Source organism: Cryptotermes secundus, unplaced genomic scaffold (genome assembly GCF_002891405.2).
Source record: "Cryptotermes secundus unplaced genomic scaffold, Csec_1.0 scaffold417, whole genome shotgun sequence".
Classification (NCBI taxonomy): domain Eukaryota; kingdom Metazoa; phylum Arthropoda; class Insecta; order Blattodea; family Kalotermitidae; genus Cryptotermes; species Cryptotermes secundus.
In genome coordinates, this window is record NW_019739949.1 from 1,641,954 (window position 1) to 1,659,152 (window position 17,199).

Here is a 17,199-nt window from a genome sequence, read left to right on the forward strand (position 1 = left end):
CCATATTTTACTGTCTATGATCTGAGACTTTCATTTCTGTCATCTCCTATGACTCGTAGTGTCAGGGTGGAGGTATTCAACCCCACCTCCACACAGGCTTGACTGGTCTCTTGATTTTATAACCTCAGCTGTTGCTACACAATAAACCTTGTTGTCATGCAATGCTTCGAACAATTCATTTCCTTTCATCTCCTAGGAAACGCGTTTGTTGTAAGACAGCACATTACATTGCTCCCTTCTAAAGGATGTTCATCCCGAACAGCCTAACGGTATTTCTTTTCCTTTGTTGTTTGTCTTCGGGGCGCTATCTCTGTCCCCTTCTTCAAGGTGCTTGTCCCGAGCAGCTCCATGGTCCAGCGTTCATCGATCCGTCATTTCACATTCATCCATTGCCCATTCACTCTTGCTGGGGAGGCCGGTGCTTCTATGTTACCGGCTTCTCCTTGGTGCGCTGTTTCCTTTTTTTTTTTCCCCCCCCGTTTCGGAGGGGGTCGGCCCCTCCGCAAGGTCCAATCCTTGGCTTGTCATAGGCCGACAGAAGATCCGACTATTCGCTTCATGAACTTCACGCTCACAATCTTGTAGAAGGTATTCTTACGAGTTCTTCTCCCTCCTAGGTGCGATCACTGTCCAGATCTACACCCTCTGATGGCGTTCTTGGTTGGAACATTTTTCTTCTGGCATAGCGGCTACCTGTCGCTTATGTTCTTTATTCCCGTTCTTCCTTTGTGGAGAATCCGCACTCTTCCTCTGAGTCTCCGGATTCTTTCCTCGTACTTGGCCCTGATACAATTTCTCCTACTGATGCTTCTCTTGCGCCAGGTGATTCTTGGTGATTTTAAAAGCCGAAACATGTAGCTAATGTAATGTTGACTTTGACCGTTATGTTGTTGTGTTACTACATAAATTTACACATTAAAAGTGAATGTCCACACTCAAGCTGTCTTGGTTTTACATGCATTTTTACTAATTTACATTCACAACATGTTTCGGCCTCATTGGGCCATCATCAGGTGAATTCTATCTTTGAGTGAGACCACTGCACTGTATTTGTTTCTCGTGCTTCTCTTGTGCATGTCCTGATTTTACTTCATGCTAGCTGTTAAATTTCATTTTTTTCCCAGCTATTTTGTGGCTGTTATCAGGTTGTCGTCGTGTTTCCACTGTGGTCTACCAGTACAATATCATAAATGTGTATATAGTTCCTACTGATCAGTGATCTAAACCTTTCCTTCTACCAAAGATAAAGCTGTGGGAACATGAAGAACACCAGCTCCCCATGTTGTCTGGTTGCAGGCCCCATGATTCTCATGATCAACCTGTTATTGGGGGTAACAGAATCTGCCATATGGATACCCCCGACTCAGAAATGAATTGTACACCTTCTAGGCAGCATGAAGCCAGGTCAGCATAGACCATGTCTGGTGGCACTAGACAAACAACAGCATGAAACATTTTATAATGCTTCATGGCTCCTAATATTTTAGTAGAGATATGTAAAACAGCAAAGAAAAGTAATGATGAGGCAGGAAGCAAAAAATATTTCCAAACCATTTATATTGTCATTTGATGTACATATTGTACGCTACTTTTTGACACAAGTTCCACTACTGTTGAGGCACTTCTCATAGGGGTCACAAGTTTTCATATTCCTGCATTGTAAATGATGCTGCCTGAGATGCAAACCATGTGTTAATGGCATCTTTGATCTCGCTGTCATCGTAGAACCGCTGGCCACCAAGGAAAGTTTTCAGATACAGGACCACACGGAAATCACTTGGCAGTAAGTCTGGGCTGTAGGGGGGATGATAAAATTGTACCCAGCCAAATGTTGCAATGAGATTTTGCGTTGCAGCGGCAGTGTGTTGGTTGGCATTGTCATGAAGCATCACATCACCCTAACTAAGCATGCCACATCGCTTGTTCTGGATTGCATGATGTAGTTTCTTAAATGTGTCGCAATAGATACCTGCACTGATTGTTGAGCATTGAGGCAAAAATTCCACAAGCAGAATGCTTTTCTTTCCCAAAAAACTGTACACATGAATTTGCAGGTTGAAATGGTCTTTTTGAATTTTTTCTTTATTGGATATGATCTGTGCCTCCATTCCTTGGACAGCTGCTTCGATTCAGGGGTTATGTATGACACCCATGTCTCATCCCCTGTGACTATGTGGCTCAAGAAGTGATCGTCTTGCTCAATGTATCATGTCAGAAAGGCCAATGCACTGGCTTGCCGTTTCATTCTGTGACATCCGTAAGCATCTTCGGCACACAACGGGAACACAATTTCCAAAAATGAAGTGACCGTGAAATTGGTAGAAAATGCAGGGAAGATGATGAAATGGTGAATTGCCTGCTCCCTTGAATCTTCTCTTCCACTGCACCCAACAAATCTTCATTTACCACAGATGGTTGGCCGCTCCGCAGATTATCATGCACATTTTCACGCCGTTCATTAAAGTGTCTCGCCCATCTCCTTACCACTGTATCACTCATGGCATCTTCTCCACACACCTCATAAAGTTGATGATGAATGTCAGCCGGTTTCATGTTTCTTAAATTCAAAAAATGGATTACAGACCACATTTCACATGCAGTGGACTTCTCGATTTTCCTGAACATTGAAAACACACAGGAAGATGTGTAAACGTGGTTTGATTGTCTGCAAATGGCGTCTGTGTCTTCCACAAGGACCAATAAACTATGCACACATGCGCACCATAGTGACTGCAGCGCTACACTGGCAATATTTGCAAATGGAACGTATATTGTGGATACTCCTCATATATTTTCAGTAATGAAGAAAATGAATGCTTGGATTTTAATGAGGAAATGACAACACACATGTTTTGGTGGAACCTGATGCCTCCTTCTTTAGGGCAGACAAAAGCACAATTCCTTTCAGTTCATGGATAGTAGATCCTGAGTGATAAGACTGCATGAGGAAAAGTTTTCATGGTGTCAAACAAAATGTAAATCCACTGTAGTAAATGTCTTGGCCCCTTTCATCATGCAACACATTTAAGAAGAACTGTTATGACTGATATATCAAATCACAACAAATTTGAAGTTGGTGCCTGTTTTTGTTCAATGTTTACTCCAGAGAAGAGACTTCAAACTAAAGCGACTGAATTTCAGACCTTAATGACAAAACAGTTAATGTATTATAGATATAGCACAATGCACATCAGACAACTGCTGACATTATATCAATTGATGTCAAGGCCATAGTGAATAAAATATTCCAGTATTTTCACATACTACAAGTGGAGGAACTGAAGGAATTTTGTGACTTCATTGACACTGAATATAAACAGATCCTTGGAAGTGTAAAAAACAGGTGGCTCTCACTTCAACTGGTAAAAACCACAGTTATTTCCAGGTTTCTAGTAGTGAAGTCACATTTTCTTTCCCAACAAAAATGCCTGACGATGCTGAGGACAACGTTTAATGATCCAGTACACCACGTTTGGATTTATTTCTTGAGAAGTCAGGTGAAATTCTGCCCCATTTCAATGAAGGAAATACAAAGTGACAGTATTTCAGGCAGTGAATTAGCTGCAGTAGCTGCAGAACTAGATATTTTGCCAAAGAAAATGAAAAGCTCTTTCTAAGGGATCCAACAGAATAGGTGTTTTCCCTCGCCTGAGGACGGAAACAGATCCAGTTTCCGAAACGTCGTGTTTTTCTTAGTTATCTTAACACTTCGTGGACCAGTGATTTAAATACTTAAATCACCCTGGGGACCAGCATTTTTAAACATACTACCCTAATTTGTGCACTGTTCAATTTAAAAATTAATATAAAATCTCCTAATTAATTTTTTGAACTAAAATTTTTGGAGAACACCAATGCTCCTAGAAGTGCTTGAGGGTGTGATATTTCTGAAAACGTTCCCCTTTGTGAAGTGGCATTACACAGAACTTGCAAATGTAGACATACTCCTTTTTTTGTGAACTGTGCAAACACGGCATTGCCTAGAAGTATTCTTCCCCTTGGAATGTTCACTCTTCACAATTTTCACGATGGTATTTTTCCGCATACAACTCAAGAGTCGCCCTGGGGGGTCCACATGAGGCTTTTGTGGGGTGGGAGTTGATGGGCCTGGTTGTACTAAGTCTTTGTGTGATCCTGGTTCTGCCGCCACCATCTGGACTGTAGCCCAGGCCTTTGCCACATTCATCAGAAATGCTTTGTATTTCAATTTTGAATCAGGGTTTAGATTTTTTGCTGTCCCCACAATGTTACTACACGCAATGTTATTACCCGCATTATCGTCGGAGCTACTGTCACTTTTACTGTCTGTGGCCACAATTCTTTGTTGTCCCCCATCGCTGTCGCTGTCTGAATGACAATCCATTACTACGCGTCTNAGAAAAACCTTTTAAAGGGTGCGTGGTCCGCAAAGTGTTAAAACCAGGACGACAGATAAAGTCCGAAAACCCAATATCTCTGTTTCTCATTCTTGTTTGTTTGCATGCTTTCCACTAATTTTACTGACATTCAGTAACTTAACAGCTAGTAAACCATTGTTATTAGTCAGTTACTTTATAGCAGCTTGGTAAAAGTCTAACAGATCTCTTATTTCAATTCTCCGAAACAATACCATCTTATACACAGATCTTTGGAAGCAACATTTGTTCAACCAAGCAAGTTGGCTCAAACGGTAACATTTCTGACTTGTATGGGGAAGGTGCCAGCATGAATCTCAGCTGGTAAAATGACACTCCTGAATGACATTTTTCTGTTTTTCCTCAGACCCTCAAGGAAAATTCTAAAACAAAGTCATCAATTAAGCCATGTTTATGTCCCTTCATATCCATTACAATTCATCATTCACCAATCACTGTACCATAACTTGCGCTACTGACAGCACTGTTAAATACGATATTCTCTAAAAGAATTCATGTCATGACTTACCTAACGTATATGCTAAAAATATATTAAGGGCTGCCACAGCCCACACCCATTGAGGGACTGCTGGAAACTCTGGATGTTCATCACTTGATGCATAGAAGTTATAGTCATAGTATGAAAGCAACAGGAAATTGAGGACTGTAAACAGGAACCCAGCGAATGTCAAGAGATTTGGTGCAATCCATTTTGGGCACCACTGAAAGACAGAACACCAAGCATTACATTTTAAAACTACACTTATGGAAACATTTGTATCAGCCAATTAGCCTCACCCCAACACGATCATGTTCTACAAACTCTCCAGTAAACATTTTAAATGTTTCAACAGTTATACAGCTGTAAACATCTGTACAATAGGTGAAATGATTAAAATCAGTCATACTGAAACATAAACAGAGATATCTTTGCTGCTCAGTAAGAAGGGTTCATGTATAAAACCACAAGAAAGGTGAGCAATCAGACACCATTATATATGAATTAAGGCCTAGATACCATGTTTGTGGTTTCGTTTATTTACGGTTCATTACATGTGCTGTCAATAGTTGTTCAGCCTATATAGTACTAAATGGTAGCATGATTTGTGAATGATGAATTGGCAAGGATGTGGAAGGAACTGTCGTCGCTTTATATGAAGTACCATCCATAAATACGATCAGAAAGCTGAGGAAAACTATGAAAAGCCTGCATCAGTCAGTGTACCAACCAAGATTCAAATCAGGTACATGAAAGAAACAAATCAGAAGTGCTACAACTTGGGTCACTTTGCTCAATAACCTGCTTGTAAATTTCACTGGTATATATTTAAGTATACCACCTCTGTGGTCTAGTGGTCAGAGTTCCAGAGGTCTGGGTTCAATTCCGGGGGCTACCAGATTCTCTGAGAAGTAGTGGGTCTGGAATGGGGTCCACTCAGCCAGCCTCATGAGGATAATTGAGGAGCTACTTGAATGAAAAAGTAGTGGCTCCGGTCTAGAAAACCGAAATTAACGGCCATGGGGATTCATTGCGCTGACCACGAAACACCCTCCTATCCGCTAAAGTTGGCACTAATTTTGCCAGCAATCAGTGGTCACCAGGTTGGTATAGTTTGCTTGCAGACTAAAACCATGGAGTTTATTTTTTTATACAGGGTATCCCAGGAGGAATGTGCCAGACTTCGGGAGGGTGTTCCTTATGTTAAAGTATGCCGATATAACCCAAAATACCTATGTCCAAAGTTGAATGGTTATGGAGTAAATGGCCAGAGAAGTGTGAAACTTTGACAGGTGTTACACACTTGCTAATTAGCAAATACATATTAAAACTGGCAGGAATATGTGGTTTCCGTTAATAATGTACGTAACATCAAACTAACTTGTGGGTGACATGAAGCCATTAAATTGAACTACAAAAATACTCGCACACCATGTCATAGTTGTCCAAGGACTGTACATGACACATGAATGGCAAGTGCTGACGTAACATGACTGACTGTGCATTCTGGTATAAGCCAACTACATAACTGTACTAAACATACGATCACAGAAAATCTCTTTTGGAATTTCGTTACCATTATCTCATGTGGATTATTATGGGACCACGTATGCACATTTCGTAAATTATTTACACAGTCCCGGGTAAAAGACGCCTCATCACTAGGGACCGGATTTTAATGCAAATGCATATTTCTTTCTTGCAACCAGAAAGTATGCTCGTTTGGATATATGTATGAATTACTTCATTTCTTAAATTTTGGACATGGTTTGATGGTGCATATAAATGCATATTTTGCCTGTTTTATGAATAAGCATCATATTTTCGAAGATCTATATTTATACTGCATATTTCCTTTTTAAAATATTTATCATATATATTTTTTAATTTTATGTTCAAATTTTCAATCATGGTTATGTGCATACAATTTTTCTTTCCCGTATTAGAATATTTTGCATATCTGACTCAACATTTCATCATGATTCATGTTTCTGATTCAATACCCAGGACGGGACTTCCCTGATCCCTTTAGTCGTAACTCGCCTCATCCACGTATGACCAAAGTGGTCGCAAAGAGATTAGTCGGAAGCATTCACATGTAACCACTATCAACGTAATACTATTCAACCGATAAGGGACTTCACTTATTTATTTCCGAAGTCTCCATGAGGTTCGTTACGCTTCTTCATTTGAAGCTGGGGGCCATTCACATTAGTGGTGACTAGTTTGTAGTTAAGTTTGTTTAGCTTTCTGTAGTCATGCCGAAAGTGAAAGTAAGTCAGAACACTAAATTAAGGCTATATCAGCGGGATTTCAAAGGAGATATGATAAGTACGGATAACGAAATTCTTTATTGCCGAGCATGTGAGAAAACGGTTGTGAAAAAAGCTTTCAAGTGCTTCAGCATTTGGACACTAATATACACAAAGAGAATATTAAAATTAAATCCACGAAAACTGCTCCTGTTCAAAAATTGCTTAGTGAACTTTCTAATAATAGTTTTTCACAGTTTTCCTTTGATTTATGCGAAGCCTTTTTAGCAGTAGATATTCCGCTGTGGAAACTTCACAGAGAAGTATAACAGTGCAAAGTGCCGGATGAATCTACTGTGTGCAAAAATTACATGAAGCAGTTTTACGATCTTGCAACTGAAAGCATTAGAGATAAGATTCAAGATACTTTAGTGTGCGTATCAATCAACAAAACACAAGATTATGAGGAATGGTTTATTGCAAATTGTATAGTTGGATCCCTTAATAAGAATGAACAATCTATCCCATATATTCTTGCGGTAGAGCAATTTGAAACCACAAATTTTTCCGAATTTTCTATCAATTCTATGAATTTACTATGGCTGAATGGCATTCAGTATGAGTGCATATTGCTCTTTGTGACTAATGCCACAAGTTATATGATGAAAGCCGGTACTGCTCTTAAAGTTATATTTCCAAATATGACACATTTGACTTGCCTTGCCCATGGGTTGCACCGTGTTGCAGAAACAATTCATGCAAATTTTCCGCTTGTCGACAAATTGGTGTCTTCTGTGAAGAAGGTATTTGTTAAAGCGCCACACAGAAAAGAAGCCTTTGAAGCAGTAGCACCGAGCGTTCCACTTCCGCCAGAACCAATTTTAACGCGCTGGGGTACGTGGCTGTGTGCAGCGAGTTATACCGAACATTTAGAAACAGTTAGGAATGTTGTGAATACATTTGATCCCAAAAGTGCAGCATCAATTCAAATTGCGCAAGATGTACTAAAGAAACGCAGAACTAGAAACTAATCTTTCCTATATATCTGCTCACTTTTCTCATCTTCCATCCGCCATTTCCTCACTGGAGGCAGGCAATAGCAATACTACTTTGTATCAGTCGTTAAGTGTGTTCAAAACCACTGCTTCCAAATTGAATTTGGTTCCTGGAAGTGTTGGTGAAGTAGTAAAGGAAAAAGTACACAGCATTCTTTCAAAAAATCCAGGATATGAACAAATTTGTGAAATTGAAGAAATTTTAGCTGGTAAACGTACTGAACTGCCAAGTAAAAATCACTAACAGTGGAGCAAATAGCAGCTTTTGTACATGCGCCCCTAAGTTCCTGTGAAGTGGAAAGAAGTTTTTCCCGCTATAAGGGCATCTTACGAGACAATAGGAGGAGATTAACTATGAAAAACCTAAAATATTTAGTAACTGTGAACTGCAACAGAAGAGAAGTTAACAGCTTGGAGAGCTAAATATGAGTACCATTGGTTTTTTAAATTTGTAATGAAATATGTTGGCTCTGTTGCATGATTTGTATTTAAGTATAGCTTTTTATTGCAAGTGAATCATTCAGTGATTACATATAGTGAACTTAAATATTGATTTGTTGGTCTTAAAATAACGAAAAATCAATTTTAATATTTGGTATAAATTTTTATGAGCATATTTTGGAAGTTTTTCATGCATAAATGCATACATATTTAAGGGATTATTAGGGCATAAAAATCCGGTCCCTACTCATCACTGAATAAAGTGATGCTTAACAGTTCGGAATGAGCTTTTATCCAGTGGCACAAATCCATATGCTAAGCATGGTCGCCTGGTTCCAGACGTTGTACCCTTTGATCATGGTAAAGATACAACTCTTCATCATGTAAAGTTGGCACACCTGAATGCATGATCCGGCGATGTGAGAGGCAATTCTACAAGTGGACAGACGCAGACTTCTCTGAACCATCTCAAGAACATTCCCTCGTGTGTCTATCATTCATATATCCTCCCTTTCAGAGTGCACAGAAACACTCGGAAGAGAACCAGTATCACGCAATGTCTGGTGAATTCGCGTAAATACACTTCAACATGTAATCCTTCGATGGGGAAAACGCCTTTGGTATTCTTCAACAGCAGCACGTGCACTGCCACCGCAAAATCCACACACAAAATGCATATCACAATATTCCAAGTTTGAAAACACAAAAGGCATTTCAGCAACTCCACACAATTAACCTACTACCCATTCAAAACGCGGCCGCAACTTATCCTGAAGGGAGCACATAAGCTTACAGCTAGTGTGAATCAACACACTCAAGGACAAACATAGATAAGACTTGCCAGCTGACAGGTACAATGCATGGACCCGCCAGAAGACCACACTTTTCTGGGGCCATTATCTGCGTAACCATTAAACTTTGGACATAGGTGTTTTGGATTATATCGGCATACTTTAACATAAGGAACACCCTCCCGAAGTCTGGCACATTCCTCCTGGGACACCCTGTATATTTAAGTATATAATGCATATATGGAAGTGACAAATCTGACTTAAGACCTTCTTACTGAGCACTACAGAAAACAATCTATCGATCATGTTTCAGAACTTCAATAAGGTAGAGAGAACACAGAGGGTCAACAAAAAAGGTAAAACCAATGTGGAGTTTTCTGTTATAAGGTGTGAATCCCAAATAAACTTGCCCACTGGCAATAAAGCTGAGTCAGTGGAAATGCAGAAGGCTGTTGCCTGGATGGAGATGCATCAGTCCACCACAGTAGACTGTAGAAAGCACCGTATGTATAACAAAAATGTTTCGGAAAAGGAGGAAGGTTGTGGCAAGAATGGAGGCATATCAATCTGCCATGGCAGAGACTGTATGAAGCACTGTTTGCATAACAAAACTGCATTCATATCCAGTTCCATATAAGTGTTAATATTTGACTGAATCATCTCCTGACTCTCCTACCACTGGTCTGTCAGCCAGAACCTTAGCTGTCACCTTCCAAGAGAAAGGAGTAGAGTTGCGGCTACTATGCAAGCATCATAAACACAGATATGCATTTCTTTAAGTATATAAATTGTATATAAATTACTCACAATCATAGTAGATGCTCGATTTTTTCCTTTCTGCTCTTAACCCTGCTGCTGTAATATCCGACTGGCATCAAACAAGTATCCATTACTGTATATTGCAATATTCGACTTTAATCCACATCAAGAAATAATCATTTCATTTTACTGTGTCATTAGACTTCATTCAATGTACTCTGAAACGGTATTTTTGTTGTTTCATTTCCATTTTTTAAAATTTAAATTGTATTATTTGTAAGAAAATGATGAGAAAACAATATATAGGAAAAGGCTTAAACAAACTTCAAGTCTCTTGAAGGACTGCTTCAAACAAGTCTGAATTCTCTGACCTTAATGGATGTAGCTGTTCCACAAATGTGCTTACATTAATCTTGTGTCAGATGATTACTTGAATACACTGTTCTTTAAGTCTCCCCATAGATAAAAATCACAGGGATTTAAATTTGGAGACCTTGTAGGCCACATTCTGTGACTCACCAGTCTGTTTCAAACACCTTATTTATAACATTAACGTAATAATTAGCAGTGTGTGATGTAGCACCAACTTCAACAATATAACGGCAAGTCTTTTTGCCTTCTGCAATGCTATCAAAAAAGAGCCAAAGAATGTCACTCTGATGTACTGCTCTGAATTGACAGTCTGTTAAAAAAATACAGGTCCTACTATTCATATTGCAGTAATGGCACACCACATGCCAAACTTCTGATCATGAAGGGTACTTTACATTCATATTCTAATGAGTCATTATATTACTTTGTCTGAAGTGTTGTTTTGAGCATTCACTCCTTAATGGCATGAACCCAGCTGTGGAACATTAGCAACAGAGAATAGAACTTAAAAAACGGTTAACAGGAAAATACAAAGTTTCCTCTTGGATTTATTGGACATCACCTCACAGTTTGGAAGGAACCAAACATTTGGGCTGTGGGATATGACAGTAATTCACAACCAAGTTGACAGACCCTCCAAAAAAGGCAGCTAAGTTTGTACAGCCTAATCAGATACCTGAAGTTACATTGCGCAGTGATAGTGAGATACCTGACAATAACAACAGAACTGTGGATGATGAAGAAATTTAACAACAACTTGAGCCAACTGGTTGTAACAGGAGCAAGGACCCTCACAGACTGGCTATGCAGTGTTCCAGTGTCAATACTACTACTGAGACACCACACAGACCTGGTCCACTGGATATCTCGGAAGAAGACGAACAGAATAAACCAGATCAACGGACACCAAAACAGAAAGGAAGTTCACAGTGGACATTACTATGTGACCCATGGGAAGTGCAGAGTACATGACCATGCAGGGGATCCCAGAGGATAGAAAAACAAAGTTCCACCTATAAATGACAGCAGCGCCGTGAAACTTAGCACTGCATTGTTGCATTTCACAGAACTTATCACATTATCACCATTGCCTAGACACACCTGATGATAGGCCTTCTCCAGTATCTGACATGACTGAATATGAAATATTTCTCTTCATGCTTTTAACAATACAAGGAAACATTGCTTACATGGCAAACTGACAGATTTACTTACTTACTTATGGAGCTGAGCCCTTCTTGAGGAGAAGCTAAATCTGCAGCTACTCAGGAATTTCCCAACATTTTATGGAACTCGAAGGTTCATTACCATGTTCACAAGAGCCCTCCACTGGTCCTTATCCTAAGCCAGATCAATCCAATCCATACCATCCCATCCTATCTCTCTAAGATCCATTTTAATATTGTCCACCCACCTATGCCTTGGTCTTCCCAGAGGTCTCTTTCCTTCTGGGTTTCCCACCAATATCCTATATGCATTCCCCTTCTCCCCCATTTGTGCTACATGTCATGCCCACGTCATCCTCCTTGACTTGATCATTCTAATTATACTTGGAGAAGAGTACAAGTTATGAAGCTCCTCATTATGCAGTTTTCTCCAACCTCCTATCACTTCATCTTTGGTCCAAATATTCTCCTCAACACCCTGTTCTCAAACACAAAACTGACATACTACTGGACAAAAATGGATCAGTTTTACAATCATTTCTACAGCAACATGATAAAACTAGATAGATTACTATACATTCTTTGTTTCTTACAGTTCTCACACAGCATGAATGTATTGGAACCTTCCACATTCTAACACGCAGCTTTGTCGGTCTAACACAGCATTCAACTTCTGCTCAAGCCAAGTCAATGTCACACTGCGACCAGCGGTCGTATTTATACAGCACTCGCTGCCTGGCCCACCTGTAGATCATGGCATGTGCTGGCTAATCAGTGCTTATAATCACAACTGCAACTTTAGCTCCACCCAGCAAGCATGGTATTAAAGACGGAGCTCAAAACTCGCTATCATCAGTTCTTCTCCAGTCCACCGATCAACACTGTCATGAAGCAGCAGCTGCCATAACTCTCTAGCAACCGCGCCGAGACAACAGGCTCAGTCAGCTCCCGCGCCATAGGCAGCTGTTCCTACCGGCACACACAGCACCGCATCACTGGCCAGCCAGACCAGCTGAACGGTCATAAAGAAGACCTGGTCTGCTACGAAGCAGCAAACTCCACTAGCGCATGCACGGTGGAACAAACGGCCCTTTTCAGGGCGAGCAAACTTGTGAACAACATACGTTATCCCACAAATGAAATTGGCAAGATGGATGAAAATTATGACTGTGGAAAATATGAGATGCATTTGAAAATCTGGATAAGGCATTTTCACCATATTACGACCCTTCCAAATGTCTGACAGTATAAGAAGTTACTGTTCTCTTAAATAAAAAAGAGCAGTTAAAAAAACAGGCATTTGGGCATGCAAACTTACAAATTATGTGATTCCAGGGGCTACACATACACCTGAAAGTGTTCTTGGGGAGGATAAACAGCATAAGGTACAAGACTTGACAACGGCACATGCTACAGTGATAGAGCTTATTCAGGAGGCAGGATGAGGTCACAAATTGTACATGGAAAATTTCTTCTATTCTGCATTATTTGATGACCTGACGAAGAAATATAAACTGCTGCTGGGACTGTGGGACCAAAAAAGAAGGGCATACCACAGGACCTTGTACACAAGTAAATGAAAATGAAACGAGGTTACACTGAAGTGCGAACTGAAAGCAGTGGTGTGGAGGGGACAAAAGAGACATTGACATGTTGACCAATATTCACAATTCACCAGCAGAAGGTAACTCCTGTAATGAAAAAAGGAAATGCTATAAAGCCACACACTGTATGATCATAATTGTTATGTAGGTTATGTGGATAAAAGAGACAGGACAGCCAACAGCTACTCAATCAGCTGTTGCACATGAAAATGGATGAAGAAACTTCAGATATATTCTTCCTTCTTCACATGGTGGAGAGAAAATCTCACAGAGAATTCTGACTTGCACTAGTGAGGATTATGGTGGCACATGCTGGACAAGAGCCATATGAACAGAAACCTTTAGGTAGGCTAACATATGTGGTCAGTAAAGTCACCAGACTGGACGTCAGCGGCAATAAGCACTGGTCTGTGCCATCCAACTGACTGCAGTGCCATATACATTCAGTTTACAGGATAAGCAGCAGTATCAGCGTAAAGTGTCAGAAACATGAGGTGGGTTTATATGTAGACAAAAACTGTTTCTTCGATTATCACACCATAATACAGCTGTAAAACTGTCGTGATGCAACCTGCCTATGCAGACCTGAAGCCTCCAACCGAAATGTAAGTAAAATAAATTCAGAAACTTCCAGACTTTTAGTACATATTCATGTAATTAAGATATTAATGGAATTTTTTGAGACACTACATAATTTGTTTCATTTGCTTAAAAATGGTGTTTATTTAATAATTTCTTCATTCCTACTTTGGATAATATTTCAGATTCCATACAGCCTGTATAAAAAATTAAATGCCCATAACAGAAAATCTGTAGGGCTTTTATCACTATGACATTTGAACTTCTGCCATGTAAAGTCAAAAGCACGTTTAGCTAATGCTTGAATATTTTTTAATAGTCAGGGAAACTGGATTCAGCCCACAGAGAAAGGTTCTGTGTGTGTGTGTGTGTGTGTGTATATATATTTTGTAGCATAATTCCATCAGTTTCAAATGTTACTTATGTTTCAAGTTAAAACATTCTAGAAATCATCTGTTGGACAACATAAATGACATGAAACTTACTTCAACAACATGGTTCCAGAAGGGATGCATCACATATATACTCAGTGGGCTAGTATCCAAGGAGCTGTACTGAAATATAAAACAAAGAAAGCTCATAATACAAAATATAAAAATAAATATGTCATTAACCAAGCTACAACTGGAAATGATTCAAATCCTGTTTACAAAGCATTTCCACAGTACTTGCACACTGCTTTAACAGCCAAGGCTACTGTACAGACAGACAAGGGTAAGGATAACTTTCACATACCTGGTTGTTCTCTCTTACGCCCACAGTGGGTAACAGTAATCAGAAAAGTTACGCTCTCTCTCTCTCTCTCTCACACACACACACACACACACATATTGCATACATTTTTTCAATTACAATTCTAGCAATAATTTTTCTTAAGTTTTTCACTGTACAAGTAAGAACTGCACTGCTTAATGCCGCCATCACATAATATTGTGGTTTACAAGACTGTAACCAAGACATTAAACAAAGACTTACTGTATTGTCACAAGGTGTGGCACTGCTGCATGACAATTCCTGTCCCCATACTGCTGAAGCACTGAAGCAGCTACACTCCAAGATCTCAGAACACGCATCATATAAACTTGACCTTGCTCTGTAGGATTTTCATCCATCTGGATGTCTCAAAGGTGCTTTAAGAGCCCACTTTTTTGCAAGCAACCATGACTTCACGGAAGTGGTGTGTATGTGACCCACCACCTGGGTGAAAATATTTTTTTCTAATGGAATATATGCGATTGTGCTACCCTGTACCAAGTGTACTGAAAAGCTACAGGTCTTAAAAAATGATGAAACTGCAAGTTTCTTATCATTACTGGTTCTGTATTAATTATAATGGGTATACTCTTGATACTTTCTGATCTATCCTTGTACTGTACGACTAGACTGATAAAATCTCATCTCCTGCTTATTTGTTAATAGCAAATTATTACTTTCAGAAATTCCCTATTGCATTATAACATAAAAGCAGATGAATGCTGCACAAAACATTTTATGCACACACAATGCATATAGTGAAGCGGCCTCCGTAGTCTAGGGGTAACGTTCCCACCTCATGACTCAAGGTACGCAGGTTCAAACCCAGCGGAGGTCGTGGAATTTTTAAGGGCGGAAAAATTCAGGGAACAAGTCCTCTGGGAGGGACTTTAAGCCGTGTGTCCCGTGTAGTAGATTTATGGAACGTAAAAGAACCTCATGTCTCTAGGAGACCTCTGAGCTAAATTACAGGCCCTTTCCCGCCCAAGTAGTCTCTAATGCCTCTGGTGGATGGGGGAAGCATCAAGGTACCGGGGGCCGACCTTGTTGGCTCTACGGGGGCTGATGGCACGCGCCGTTACTGGTAGGGTATGGCGACAGCAGATTTTAAAAGGGGGACACACAATGGACCAATAAATGGTCTAAGTGCACGGGGAAACCCATCCCCTCTCATAATACGAAAATGTATATACTATTTTAAAGTACGATGCAAAATCATCATCTAAGTATAACTAACTCCAGCTGCTCAACTGCTCAAGAATTTCCCAATATTTTATGGAAGCCATTGGTTCGGTACCATATTCACATCAGTTTGTCACTGGTCCTCACTTTGAGCCTCATAAATCCAGTCCATACCACCCTATCTCATTTCTATATTATCCTCCAAACATGGTGTTGGTCTTCCTAGTGGTTTCTTTCCTTCTGGCTTTTCCACCCAATTCTACATGCAGTTCGCTTCTCCCCATGTGTGATATATGCCCTGCCCATATCATTCTCCTTGACTTCAGTGTTCTGATTGTATTTCAGAAAGTGTTCAAATTATGAAGCTACCATCAACATAAATCGATTTTTCTTCTAATTACATACTGTCACATGTTCAGTGATGCGTGACTAATAATTGTTTATTCTAGATTTGACGATTAGGTTTATTTGAAATCATTATTAAAATCACACTCAATTTTAACAGTTCATACTCTTTCTGTGTTCTCTCTGACTTCACTTCCAAGTTCTCTCTTCACTTCTGAACTGAACTGATGACTTCTCAACTGCTCTTATTTTATTCCTGCTAGGCAGCTGGGATAGGAATCACCTTCTTGACGAGTAATGTTTGTCACATCTGTGATAACAGCCTGTTTAGAAAGTTATTACCATTGATGTCTCCAGTACTTCGCGGACCGGTGATTTAAATATTTAAATCACCCTGGGGGACCGGCATTTTTAAACATGCTACCCTAACTTGTGCACTGTTCAATTTAAAAATTAATATAAAATCTCCTAATTAATTTTTTGAACTAAAATTTTTGGAGAACACTTACCAATGCTCCTAGAAGTGCTTGAGGGTGTGATATTTCTGGAAAAGTTCCCCTTTGTGAAGTGGCATTACACAGAACTTGCAAATGTAGACATACTCCTTTTTTTGTGAACTGTGCAAACACGGCATTGCCTAGAAGTATTCTTCCCCTTGGAATGTTCACTCTTCACAATTTTCATGAGGGTATTTTTCCGCATACCACTCAAAGAGTCGCCCTGGGGGGTCCACATGAGGCTTTTGTGGGGTGGGAGTTGATGGGCCCGGTTGTACTAAGTCTTTGTGTGATCCTGGTTCTGCCGCCACCATCTGGACTGTAGCCCAGGCCTTTGCCACATTCATCAGAAATGCTTTGTATTTCAATTCTGAATCAGGGTTCAGATTTTTTTTTTAGATTTTTTGCTGTCCCCACAATGTTACTACACGCAATGTTATTACCCGCATTATCGTTGGAGCTACTGTCACTTTTACTGTCTGTGGCCACAATTCTTTGTTGTCCCCCATC

At 39.9% G+C, this 17,199-nt stretch overlaps 1 protein-coding gene across 2 annotated transcripts in view; it reads right to left on the bottom strand.

Moving 5' to 3' along the window:
• Positions 1–17,199, bottom strand: part of LOC111872113 (ethanolaminephosphotransferase 1) — a 72,645-nt gene that overhangs the window by 47,470 nt on the left and 7,976 nt on the right. Inside the window, exons 2-3 of one of the 2 annotated variants that reach the window (XM_023865687.2) lie at positions 14,398–14,461; positions 4,924–5,116 (exon numbers count right to left, since the gene is read on the bottom strand). In XM_023865687.2, the coding sequence (XP_023721455.1) occupies positions 4,924–5,116; positions 14,398–14,427 (223 nt within the window). In that variant the 5' untranslated portion in view covers positions 14,428–14,461. Of the gene's footprint in view, positions 1–4,923; positions 5,117–14,397; positions 14,467–17,199 lie in introns of both variants that reach the window. The other variant, XM_023865686.2, reaches the window with a different exon arrangement.